At 38.5% G+C, this 13,830-nt stretch overlaps 1 protein-coding gene across 2 annotated transcripts in view; it reads right to left on the bottom strand.

The window, feature by feature from the left end:
* kcnh1a (potassium voltage-gated channel, subfamily H (eag-related), member 1a) overlaps nt 1-13,830 on the bottom strand; it is a 40,705-nt gene that overhangs the window by 24,692 nt on the left and 2,183 nt on the right. For both annotated transcript variants that reach the window (XM_056768764.1, XM_056768765.1), the window contains 6 exons: nt 11,239-11,362; nt 10,408-10,514; nt 10,007-10,135; nt 9,684-9,802; nt 8,485-8,877; nt 3,384-3,813 (listed from right to left, as the gene is read on the bottom strand). In XM_056768764.1, the coding sequence (XP_056624742.1) occupies nt 3,384-3,813; nt 8,485-8,877; nt 9,684-9,802; nt 10,007-10,135; nt 10,408-10,514; nt 11,239-11,362 (1,302 nt within the window). The remainder of the gene's footprint in view (nt 1-3,383; nt 3,814-8,484; nt 8,878-9,683; nt 9,803-10,006; nt 10,136-10,407; nt 10,515-11,238; nt 11,363-13,830) is intronic.

Here is a 13,830-nt window from a genome sequence, read left to right as displayed (position 1 = left end):
CATAAATGAGACTGGCCGTTCAAGCATGTTTCGAGCATCCTAATTCAGATCAAAACATTCTGTTCACACTGATGCTGACTGTGTCAATTATTTTGGCCATTTAAGCACACATCTGGCTGGATACTCTGTTCAAACAGGAACTCTGAAGCATGTGTCCCTGCGGCAGAGCACATGTGAGGGATTTCATCCTTTTGTTCATACTGCACACAAATCCTGTTTGGTTTTCATATCCCATCTTTAGTGGTGACTGTTCACACTGTCATTTTGCAAGTGACGAAATCTGTGATCCGTTTGTTCTGATATCAATATCTGCAATGATGTAAACATCAGCGGGATGCCGAAAGACCTTCTCACACATGACTGAGAGAAGCTGTCAGTCTGGATAGAGAGGATATTTCCCCTCTGCTCGTGTCTATTATAATGACTCTCAACTCATAAATGATATAAAATAAAACAATAAAGCATTCTATGCGCATACATGCATAATGCAAAACTTCAAACACAATCACTCATTTTCTATGTACTTTATGTCAAAAGTTAACTATACTGTCTGTATAAGGAAAGAGCAGAGACAAAAAATGCTTAGAGATTTACAATTCTATCCCAACTGTTCAGACTGAGCCGCAGTTTAAAAATCTGATGGTTTCAAACCAGATGTGATTTAGATCGAGTTTATAAACAGTCGATTTCATGTGCTGTTCAGACTATAAAAAGCTAAATGGATTTGAGTCGGAAATATCACAAAATCGTATTTGTGTTGCCTGTCAGATTATTTCATTAGTGTTCACCGCTCATTCCCCAAAGTAACTCATCTGAGTCCGTGAGCAACTAAATCTGCCGAAGGCCTACCCCTCTTATTCCAACAGTATATTTTTTGTGTAAATAATATAGAGAACCATTGCCGTACAAGACAACCTTAGGCAGATCTTTGACAACCTGCTGGATGATGTGTCATGCGGCAATGTTTAATTCATTCGGCCATAACTGGATGTTAACGTGTAACGGACCTGGCAACCCCGAAATGTATTCAAACCATTCTTAATCTTTTATGACATAAATACACAAAAAAATGCAAACAAACTGCAAAGTGTGTTCACAAAAGAGCAAAAAAATCACTTGAAGATATTCGAACTTAACAGCCGGCATTCATGAGTTGCACCGTAAACAGATGAGGAACTGAGCGATCAATCACATACGCACAAAACAAAGCAGAAAAAAAGTATTTCAGCATCGAGACTCATATACACATATACTATAATATGTATGAAGTCATTAGCTGTCAAAAACTTCGGCAGGAGGAAAGATGAAAGGAGCTTCGTGTTTGTCTGTAACTCAAAAGATTCCGCATCTCACACACAAACCTGCACGTGTACGTCAACGCTCGTACACACATATGAACATATGAACCATACATGTTCAGAAAGCATGGAAGAACACACCATACATGTGTGCGTCTCTACCTGTCCCGATCGGATTTGCATTTTTCTATCAGTCATTAAAATAGTGCCCCAAGCAAGCGGTTGCCACGGCAACAGAACAGGCATTCCAGCACCTGCTCCAGCCCTGTTCCCTGAGCAACCCATGAAATCAGCATCTGCACGTCTTTTTTTTTCAAAGACACATCTCATTCGCTCACAACTTGGCTAGTCTGTGCAACAAACCCCTTGAGTATGATGCAACTGATGCTTCAATCAAGTGTTTACATTCGCTGCTCATTTAACGCACCTCCATAAACATGATGAAACATCAGCGTCTTTCAGAAACCTGAAATGCTCTTATTAGATAAAGTCGTACAAATCACTTTGACGTGGTGGGGAACTGACTACACTGAATCGCTGCAGGCCAGGGGAACATTTGGATTGCGTTTTGCTAAATGAGTGTTTTATGTATTAAACGTTTTGTTTTGTCTATTACGTCTTTTGTTGTTTTGTGTAGAAATATATTTCTTTTAATTATATTTAGAGATAGGCATTTAGAACATTGAAAGATGTAGAACATTTTAAAGAAGGTTAGTTACACAGCTTTGAGTTGAGAAAATTTCTATAAAGACTCAATGTGTTGTTTTAAAGTGATAGTTCACCCAAAAATTATATTTATATCATCATTTACTCGCACTCTTGTCATTTCAAACATAAATGACTTTCTTCCTTCCGCATAAGACAAAGGAGCTTTTTTGAAGAAAGTTGGTAACCGAACAGCACTGGCCCCCATTTACTTCTATTGTATGGATACAAAACCAATGCTAGTCAATAGGGGCAGTTAACAACATTCTTCAAAATATCTTCTTTTGCGTTCTTAAAGTCATAAAGGTTTAAATGATTAGAGGGGGTACACAGTACATAATGACAGAATTTTTATTTTGGGGTGAACTATCACTTTTATTTGGCAGAAAACTAATTTACACCTTTAAAACGATATTATATAATCTAATACACGGTTTCCAGATAGCACCTAATCCCATGAAACTGAGTGTACCGTACAGTATGTGAAGTTTAGAAATAACTGTTTGCGCTAGAAAAACATTTGTAGAGCGAAACACAGCAGCATGTTTACTCTGTAAACAATAAGCATCTCGTGAGGGAGTTTCGCCATATAAATAACCCCATACAGGCAGCTGGTCATGTTTAATGGTACATATAATGGAAACACTGCCTTTCTCTCTCATCACTGACTCATTTTCCTCTGAGTCACAGCTCAATGACATGTGTCGATGACCCTGCAGCATCATACAGTCAACGCAACACTAAGTTCTCCCAGGTGTCTTTTTGCCCCAAAGAAGCGATAACTGTCAGAAACGATCACAAATGCTCAGTGACTTTAATTAGAGAAACAGTATACTGCAAATACAGTAAAGAATGTAAAAAAAATGACTTCAATGAAGCAATATGGTGCCAGCTTCCAATATGTGCCAATATAAAAGTTGTATAAATATTATTTTGATTTTATCGATTTTTTGGGGGGGTTCCTTGATTTTATTTCTATCTTGTTCTTGTGGTAAAATGTGCATTTTGATTAAAACCGATTATTTGGAAAATAAAAGACAGCATTTTGTTTCTATTCTATCTATTTTCAATCTATTAAATTAATGAAAAAGACGTGTGTCTCAAGGTATTGTGTCAATTCTGTTACCATAAAATATTTCCCCTTTTAACGTAATGAGTTGTTCAATAAATCATAAAACAAAAAAGACATAATAACATTGTTGTCTCTTCAGGAAATACACTCTCCAAGGACAAGGCCACTTAATTTGTATGATGGAAAGAAAATCTATATTTTTAAAACCGCCTGTTTCATAACATATCCTAAAAACACTGTTTTCATGGAAAAAACACAGGTGTATGACACAGATGTTAATTAGATATGTGATTTAAATCTAAACTTACACCCAATCATCATCATGGCCACCGCAAAGATCTTCTCTCCATCTGTGGTTGGGGCGATGTTTCCAAAGCCAATACTGGTAAGGCTGGTCATGGTGAAGTACAGAGATGTGATGTAGACCGAATCTTTCGTGGGTCCGCCTTCCCATCTTCCTGTCCCGCTGAAATTAAACCGGTAGGGCATCCCCATGGACTCGCCGAGCATGTAAAGCCAGCTGTCTGTACGTACTGTGTTATGATCCTCATCAATAACCTCATAGTCTCCAATGCTGTACCATATGCAGGCCAGCCAATGGGCGGCCAGCCCAAACACACAAACCAGAAGAACCAGGACAGCCGCACCATATTCAATGTAGTGATCTAGTTTACGAGCCACCCGGCCCAGACGCAACAGCCGGACCACCTTCAGCGAACTAAATAAACTACTGATACCCTGTGAGACAGAGAGAGAGAGGGACAGTTAGACATACTGTATAGCGAAGTGCACTGTTTTGTTCATTGAAAGACATACATGTGTGTGTTGATATGGTTTGCAAAGTTGTTTAAAGGGATGCTTCACCTAACAAATAAACATTCTGTCATCATTTATTCACCCTCATGTCATTTAAATATATGTGTATATGTGGAACACAAAAGATGAAGTCAATGGGGGGCAAAGTTGTTTGGTTCCCTGCGTTCTTCAAAATGTCTCATTTTGTGTTCTGTAGACAAACAAGTACAGTACAGACAGTACAAATAGGAATGACATAAAGGCGAGTACATTTTTGTGTGAAATGTCCCTTTATTTTGTCGATCTATCCAACAAACATTATGTACTATAGGCAGAAGTAATTATACAGGCACTGTTTTCTTGAGTCTAAATAAAGTGCCTTGTCTCCCCAAGTGCAGATGCTCTGTATTTATAAATATGCACTTATAAATATGCACAGGCGTCTGCCAAGCCAGCCCTCTGAAATCAACAATAAAGAGCGCTGAAACAGCACCTGAGCAGCCAAAACAGCTTCTCGGATCTGAATAAACTCGCTGGAATGTTGTCAAAAATAACCTTAATGAACAATTTCTGTGTTGTGCTAAACTATAACAGAAGCAGGTATGTGTAGAAGAGATGGTAAAAAAAAAGAAACATTACTAGCAACCATGTCGAGATCGAGTGTCGTAACTCTGCACAGAGTTAAACAAAAGTGCTAAACTTGGAAAAAAATTGAAACACTTTAAACAAATAGAGATTATACTACAACAATTGTGTTACCATAGTACATCAGGGCCATGTGCATGAATTCTTGCATACCAATCAACACAACCAATGAATAACACACACTAACACAAACGCACACCATACGCTATAATACACACCAACCAAACATCTCAATGTCAGGGATTCAATGTAAAATCTCATAAGATAGGTGATACAGCAGTACGTTCTATTGCTGTATGAGTTATACATCAATGTCTGATTGGCCCCTCGAGGGACCGTATCAATCAAATGGAGGTTTTTGAGATGAAAGGCCTACTTGAGTGACAGCTCGATGGTTCCAGTTCTTCATTCGGCCACAACAAACACAGGCAGTAGAAGAGACATGCAAAAAGAAAGGGGTGAAGAAGACAAAACAAAAACAAAAGAGAGTGAAATGGTCAAAAGAAGAATACGTGAAGTGATTGCAAATAAAAGCAGAGCCTGAACTGTAGTGGCACCGCAGACATTAATAATCAAACATCTGCTAAGGAGAGGTGAAACGATGACAGATGCTTCTGCCAAATCAGAGGAGGGTTATGCAACGCAAGATGATTATGCAAACTAAAGTTTTAAAATGAAACACCTGAGGAAGATTGGGATTATTAAGAACCGCACGGATCGTCCCTTAGGCCACAACAAAATCCACTTCTACAAGATAATGTAACAGATCAAGGAGTTGTGTGTTATGATGTGTATGTGCTCTATGTGTCTAAGACAAACATAGGCTGTTTTTCAGTTTAGTGCTGTGCTCTGAAAGCATGTTCTTTCTTAGTAAGAAATAAACTGATCCCGAGTCCTGTGAGATCCAGGTTATTTTAACCAGTTTTCAAGGAGTACTTGAAACAAAGTTACGCTGTGCAACGTTCTTTCATTACTTCATAGACCACTTCGGAAGAGGTTTCAAATGTTGGTCCAGAGCTGGTCTAGAAGAACTTCTTGTTTCAGTGCACAAACGTGAGTATTGAGTGTAAGTTCCACTAATGTAGTTACTTTGTTTTATTAAACGCCAGCGTTTAAGTACCTGTAATTCATAGCTTCTCATTATATCTGTATAAACAATGGCATACTCTCTTGTGGGTGAGATCATTTCATACATTTGAGCTTCTATGGCAATTAAGTTCCACCGTCCGAAAAGTTTACTTTTGTACAACGTCCAATCTGGATTTTATTTATAAATAACTTCGCAGTCAGATCTTCTTTAGAGAACGTTTCTTTAGGATCGGTCACCTGAACTGTCAAAACTTATGAACGATTAAAGCTACTATGAAGCTACTTAGTCAGTCTCTTTTTTTCTCTCACAGTATCAACTGTTTTTTAATGGTGGTTCAGTGGGGAATGATTGTAATATTGACCTCTCTAATAATGGCAAACAATATCCAGAGTTATTTCCCACCATTCCCTACCGCACGATTTGAACACTGAAAACATATAAATCACCATTAGACACCTATTGCTGTTCTTTTGCTCCTGTTTTTCTTGCAGTAGTTCTACAATAGTTTCCTGTCATGGTCATAAAGCAACAATAGTATAAAGACATCTATTGTGTTTTAAATAGTATAAATCCACTTTTTTGCATATCCATGCATTTTGTTTGTTTTTAGACTTGGCCACCTTTCGAGCTATGAAAAACCTTCACAGACTGATGTTCAACAGATCCCGTTCTCACCTATACAGTCCAATATTTTTATTCCAATTTTCATTTCCAAATGTAAAGAATCTAAAGTGTCTGTTTGTTAGGGTTCACCTAGCCGTGAACTTCAATTCGTCCATTTCCTCCCATGTTTGACACAAATGAAACAGTAAGCAGACACCAGACAGAGCTCATTATTCTCCATCTGAAGGGCATCACCTCGGGATCTTATTCACGTTGAGTTGCGTAATTCTCAGAGGATGCTGTTATTTATGATGGAGCTTTGGGCTTTTTCTGCTGAGCTACAATCCCGGCAGCGTGCGCAGACGGATCTGATGAGCTTGATGTAGCTGATCATGGTAAACTGGTGCTGACAGGACCACTGAAAAGCCATATGCCCAGGGGCGAGATGAAAGCCGCATTCCTGCAGTGACAAGAGTGGCTAAGAGTGCGCCGGTATCATATCAATTGTATTCGCGTGTGAATCTTGCCTTCTGTTGCTGCAGAACATCCGGCCAAAAAATATATATTTCACCTATCAAGTAGAAACAATTGATGACTGCTGTGGAATGCAGGTGCGAGGCAGCAAGAGATTGTTCTCATCCCGTGTGCATTGACGGAAATTGATTGTGAGTTCAATTAAATGCAGACAGACAGCTCAGTATAAATCATTATACGGTCAGAGATTGATCCGGAGCAAAAGCCTTAGCACGCCAGCCCACACCGACCCCAGCTTCACCAGCACAGGGTAGCACGCATCATTGATTCAGTCCCCAATGACACCTCACTATCGCCACAGAGACACAGATAAAGATCTTTTACTTAAAAGCACTTAAATAAAAGTAAAAAGTGTGAATATGATAGCATGGTAGCGAACCCTAAGCCCGGGATCAATGAAAGGGTGCGGATGCGATACGCTCTCACGTGCCGCGGTCGATATTAATTAGCACCAAAGATTTGCTCCATTACGAGCACAAATACTATCAGTCACACAAAGCACTGCAGGCCTGTTATACCAGAACTTGTCAAGCTTCGTTCAGATTTTTATCTCAATTTATTCTGAAAAAGGTGTTTCTTGGTTAGAATTAAAATAATTTTAGTGCCACGATTTATTACAAATATTAATCTTTAGCCCTGGCCATCATTTACAAAACACTTACTAGTATCTGAGTGTCTTAAACTCATGGTATGTTCAACTAAACCATAATTGATATAAAAGAAGTTGAAGGAAAATTTACGAACGGACGGACAAACATTAAAATACACATCTGAGACTTGGAAGACTTCAATAAAAAAGGGTTTATTACTTCATATAGAGGTAGAAGTTTTGAATGAAGTCTTGGGCCCGGTTTCACAGACAACGTTTAGCTTAAGCAAGCACTATGGCTCAGTTTAATTAGGATATTTAATTCACATTTATAAAAAAAACATGCATGTGCACCTTGAGACAAAACAATGGCACTGACATCTCCATATTTTGTGCTTTCTTTTTTTTGCTATAAATCATTATTATTAGTCACTCGGTTTTGTACAGTAAATATCTAAAAAGTATTAAAAAGTGCTTGTTGACTTGACAGCACTGTGTTCAATCATTTAAACAGTACAGTGGCGTTCCATTTCCTGAAAAATAGCAAATTTGGACATCCAAGGTCTTTTGGAAGTACATCAGCGATATATAAGATATGTCAGGGAAAAGTTAATTTCACTTAAGGCAGTTCAAACATCCATTTTAGTCTGGGAGTAGCCTTAAGCCTTGTCTATGAAATCGGGCATTAATGTCTTGGCAAATATTGGGCTTTGGCAAATTTGAAAAAGTCTCCTCCTGTTTTTCATCTCACTGTCTTGTTAACAATAAATATCTCTATTTCTGTACTATAGGAGTAACCTACTGTTTAAGATCCTACACAGACCAGACCAGACCAGATATGCAAATTCTCCATAAAAGCGCTGAATACCATGTAAGGTTCACTCACCTTAAAAACCTTAAAAAGATTACAAAACTAACAATTACAGCATCTATATGTAATATCTGAGTATATGTCCTTTTACTTCCTTAGACCCGTCTTATAATGTCTCAGTGTTTTAACATTGTATGGAACTTCAGCATACTGTAAAAAAACAAATTCATGTTACATACGTGTTGACCTTAAACTGATTCTGTCATTTTGCGTTATTGATCCCCTGGCTTTATCAGTTTTATTGTATTGTGCATCTGAATTGTAATAAATGTGTGCACTGACCTCATCCACATTCTCGAAGGCGTTGATGACATCATAAGGCAGACAAGACAACAGGTCAATCACAAACCAGGTTTTCAAGTAATTCATACGAATGAGTTTCGGGTCTGATATCACTTCCCCGGCCGGGCCCACGAAAGTGGTATGAAAATTCAGCACAATGTCTACTAAAAAGATTACATCCACAATGCTGTCCACAACCAGCCAGGTGACGTTGTTCTGCTTGGTTTTGAACGAGACGTTGTAGGGGACCATGATGGCGGTGTAGAAGGTGAGAATGAGGATGACCCAGTCCCAGGTGGTCTTAAAGGCACAGTAGTGCAGGATGATGTGAGGGGGGGTCTTGGGCGTCTCTTGTTTGTACTGAGGGAGAATATCTGAGCCCAGCTGAAGAACCTGCAGGAGAGAGAGAGGCATCAGTTGGTCGTTTAACTGATCTGATTGATGATAAGAGGAACGATCTGTCTCAGGTCTAATGGGATTGCAACCAAGATTCCAGTAACACTTTACAGTAAGGTTGTATTTGTCAACAGTAGTAAATGCACTAACAATGAGCAATACAGTTTTTCAGCATGTATAAATCTATGTTCATGTGAGTAAACATCTCACAACTGTTCAAGTTAGTTCAAGTCATTTAATGCATTAAGCACAAATATATCGCTAAAGTGTTACCAAAGTCACACACTGTATTTCATCATGTCTGTTTAACAGATACAGATTCTTGGTTTAGAAACAGATTAATGTCTCTGACTAAACTAGATATTTAATGGAGATTTTCGAAATTTAAGTCCAATGTATAGAAATTTTACATAACATGGAAGAAGACACAACATGAAAACAGGCAAAAACATTAAAGCCATTAAAGTTGGGTGAAAATGTTAAAAAACGCTGGCGTAGGCTGGTAACTTTTTTTTAAAGAGGCTGGCAGCGAATGAGTTAATGTCTTTATAAACCTTAGTTATGTATATTATATTTCATTTCTGTCAATGGATCCTCTAAAAAAATTACACACAGTACCTTTAAAGACAACACAATCTGTGTTATTTCTGAGTGTGTGCGCGTATGTGTGCAGTGGGATCATAGTGTGAGATGATTGCTGTCCTAGTGTTAGTTTGATCTTGACATGAATGGATGCTGACACGCACCAGAGTCACTCACGTGTAGTATGAATTTATCAGCTTAACACACACACACAGATGTACCTCTGCAAGGCGCGAGTGTTTGTGCACATTCTCTCCTTTGTGTACCGTGGGCTGCAGTTGCTGTAAGACCCCTCTACTGCTTGTTAGGGCCCTGGTCAAGCGGGCAAACTTCCCCCAGCCTTAAAAAACGACACAATTACATTACTTATTCATGTCTTCTGTTGAACATATTACAGTTAATAGTGGACAAACTATCTAGTATAACATTTTAAGTTCTTTAACAAAAACATTCACAAACACCCCCATAACATACTTCATTCAAATTTGTGTAGCCCACAAATTACACATAAATTGTGCGAAAATTCACATCCATGTCCACATACCTTTTGAAGAGTCGTCCTCGATGGGCTGTTTGAATGCGGTTATGTCACTAAATGTACACAGGAAGAGTACGACCTTCTCTTGTTCGTTCCGAATAGGTGCAATTTTTACAAAAAACCATACAGGTGTTCCTGAGAAAACACATACACACACATTTAAACACTCTGTATATCTGCACGTGTCAGTGTGTGAATCTGACAGATGTCATGACTTCAGAGGAAAAAAGCTCTTCGGTGAACCAATAATTGTCCTCTCTCTGTTTTACACGTTCATGCATATTCATGAAGATATTATCATAGCAAATTTATGCACCAGTGTTGCTGTTTTCCTGCACACAACATTTGCTGCTCAGTTGTGTGTGCATCTGTTTGAGTGTGTGTGTGTGTGCGGCTGTGATGCTTACGGTTTTTCTTGTACATCAAGATTTCAAACGAATTCATCTCATAGTTCTCGAAAGTCAGCTGAACTTTCTCACTCGTATCTTTATCCGTGAGTTCTCCGTACATAAAGCTGAGAGAGGAAACAAATCCAAACAGAGTCAGACACTTCTCCAAAAATCTTTTAATGCAATTTTAAGGATGCTGATGTGACGTCATAGTAATGGTTAAATCTCTAGAGCAGTGATTCTCAACTTGCATTAAATGAGACTTTCAAAGTCCTGCACCTGCTTGTTTGCTTACGAAGCCATGTCAAAAAAATTTGGCTCACAATGCCATATAACCATTTTTGTCAAAATCTTTGTCTGTGGACATTTTCCTCCAGTTTAAAAGTAACTTAACTCCTCTTGATGATATTGCAAAACAATATCCATGGAATATAGAAATCTCTGATTTGGTCGATGAAGGCATAGTTGAGCCTTGTGAGGATAAATCAATACATAAAGGCTGAGAATCACAGTTTTTGGTTGTATCTTTTTGGTTCCACTGGGTAATGACAGGCAGATAAAAGCACTGCACACAAAAGTTTACTTTCAACAAGTTCAGCTTTTAAGATGTAGAGAGTCACTACTCAAGAATGAATGTTCAAACGTGGTTCAACAAACGTGTGGTACTCTAATGAGCTTGTGTTTGGCAAATCAAAGCACTCGCTTTCATCGATCACTAAACTATATCCCACAGAAGACAGGCACTTGTACCATTACAGCTATTCCACCATTACAACTCTTCCTTTCTCCTTCAAATACCATCAATGTGCCCATTTCAGAAAAGCACCTGCTAAAAAAAAAATCTGATACCTGCAAGTGCTGCTCTTCTGCATGACCTCTGCGCGATGGTAGCCGGACAGCTTACAAAAGCCATCATTGCTGTAAACGATGGGCCAGTCTACGATCTGAGCGTTCCCCAGCACAAAGTTTGTGTCTGTAAAGAGAGCACAGAAGGGTGTGGGGGGGAAGCAGGTGAGAGGAACCAGGTACAAGGTTAACAAAAAAGGTCGGTCGCTATGGTAATGTGACATGAGGTAGGATGGATGGATACTGTCACGGCAGCTGAACACCAATGATCTGACAAGTTTATGACAAAGATGGATATTTAGCTTCACTTTTATTGGTCTATAACTGACATGGTTGTGCACAGCAGTGTTGCTATAGGACATAAACCACTCCCGCATTATCCTACAGCCCCATTAAAATGGAAAAAAACAAGCTTCTCTCTAAATCTTTACTTTAACAAGACCCTCCTGTAGACATACAGCGCCCTACCTTATAGGGTCTGACAATTGGTGCTCACAAAAAACGTCAAAAGCTGTTTTAAATGCCAATTCCAATACAATTGATCATCTTTTCAAACAATTATAGTAAGAATGTTCAATAAGTCCACTAGAAACAAATTCATGTCCAAAGAAAAACGTCTAGATTTACAAAGTTAACCCACTAGCATCAAAACAAGACCTACTGGCACGCCTCCATAATGCCGCTGTCCTTCTGAAATGTCCATAATTTGTGATTTTTTGTTGTTGCAAATATCTAAACAATAAAACTTGAAGTGCGGTTCAACTTTGATAACAGTATTTAATCATTTCAAAAGTATAGTGTTTTTTCCATTCCCTGAAAAACAGCAAATATCGACATCCAGGGTTTCAGAAGGACATCTTAGATTTTTAGTTTCCGAATTACATGTCCGAAAAGGTACCTCACCAAAAATAAACATCTGTGGTTGGTCACATATTCTTTCCTTCATGTCTAATTCTTAGCCGGCATAAGGTGTAGTGTGGACAAACACAATCTCACGGGAGTTCGTAATTATTTTACGGATATCGAGTTCATGTGAATTTGTACAATATTATTAGATTTGCACGCCGGTGATGTTAGGTTTAAGGGTGGAGTTAGGAAAGGGCTTCAGCATTGCTTTTTAAGTTACAAATTTAGGATCAAATGAGAATAGGTTGGCCTTAATATCAATAACCCAGTATTTCTTAAAGTAGGATGCAGGAGATCAAAAGTAAAAAAAAAAAATACCGCTGTGACGACACATGCAGTCGAATGATGTGTGTACATGATACGTACAAGGCTTCATATCGTGTTGCACATTGGTGAAAAATCACACACGATTCTTTCCAATGCCACAATTGTTGCATCTGTTTTGCTTGATGAGGTGAGTGTCATGAAATTAAAGACTACTCCGGTGTCTGAAGAAGGTCACAAATTGAACGAGAAGCGTAGCGGTGTTGCTTCTGCAACAACTCACAATGCAAAACGGATACCACACAAAGCTCAGAGTCTAATGATCCATTATAGGCCAGTTTGAACTTGTTTTTCTTCACATTCATTTCTTCATTTATACATAATTGTCGCTGTTTTTTTCTTTGTGGAGTCGTGAGTATGGGGAGGGCAGATTTGTTTAATGGGTTTAAATGGGGAGTGACCAAAAAATATCACTGCACTGCAATACTAACTAACTTTACAGCAACCATCCTTTAAGAAAATGTCTAAAACTCACAACTTGCCCCCTTGATGCCCTAATGGACAACTAAAAACACTCCACTTCTCTTTTAAATCAACCGACAACTTCGAAAAGGTCAGTTTATGTTATTCTGGAGTGTGAGGAATTCACAGTCATTTTCAATAACACTGTCAAATCTCACTTGTGAGTGTAAAGTATGTTGTGTTAAAATCCCTGTGTGCCAGGGTCACCCTCCATCTCCCTAACACACACATTTTCTCTGTGGGCTCCATCCCAGCAACCTTGCTTTAACCTTTCCTGTGACATCTGTCAATGTTTGTGTGTAAGCATCTAGCGTGTTAAGCAGACTATCAAGCCGATTAGCTGACTGTAGTGATTTGGCGACTGCTGAGTAAGCCAGTGGCACTTTTAACAAAGTGTATCTCAAAGCTTAAGCAAGCTCACGGTAACACTATACAACCTGTAATCCGATATAAGAGCATTAAACACATCTAGTCTGTCAGAGTTGAGAGACACTGAGGCCCTTTCATCATGTTTTCAAATTCAGCATGTAACCATTGACCGATCTAGGGGAAAAATATAATAGCATGCAACTTATCAAAAAGAATCAATGCAAAAGAGTTATTTTTTTAAAATGTCAATCTCATTCAGACATAATAACAATTAGATATCATTTTTCATTTGACAGAAACACACACAGGGCCCAAAATTAACTTGCCTCTTATACTGCCTATTTTTAGCCAGCCATTAAACTACATTTTCAATCACAATGTTTTACTTAAAATAGATATTTGCAGTTCTCTTAGATTTAGCTGTTCTTCAATTATTTATCTTTAAGAAAAACTAACTGTACGAGTCGCCATTTAACTGCGAAACAATCCCATTCCAAAATTGTAGTTAGATTTTGTCCCTTTAGATGTTTATTC

The sequence above is a fragment of the Triplophysa dalaica genome, chromosome 15 (assembly GCF_015846415.1).
Source record: "Triplophysa dalaica isolate WHDGS20190420 chromosome 15, ASM1584641v1, whole genome shotgun sequence".
NCBI classification, from domain to species: Eukaryota; Metazoa; Chordata; class Actinopteri; order Cypriniformes; family Nemacheilidae; genus Triplophysa; species Triplophysa dalaica.
This window is presented reverse-complemented; position numbering and strand designations above follow the sequence as displayed.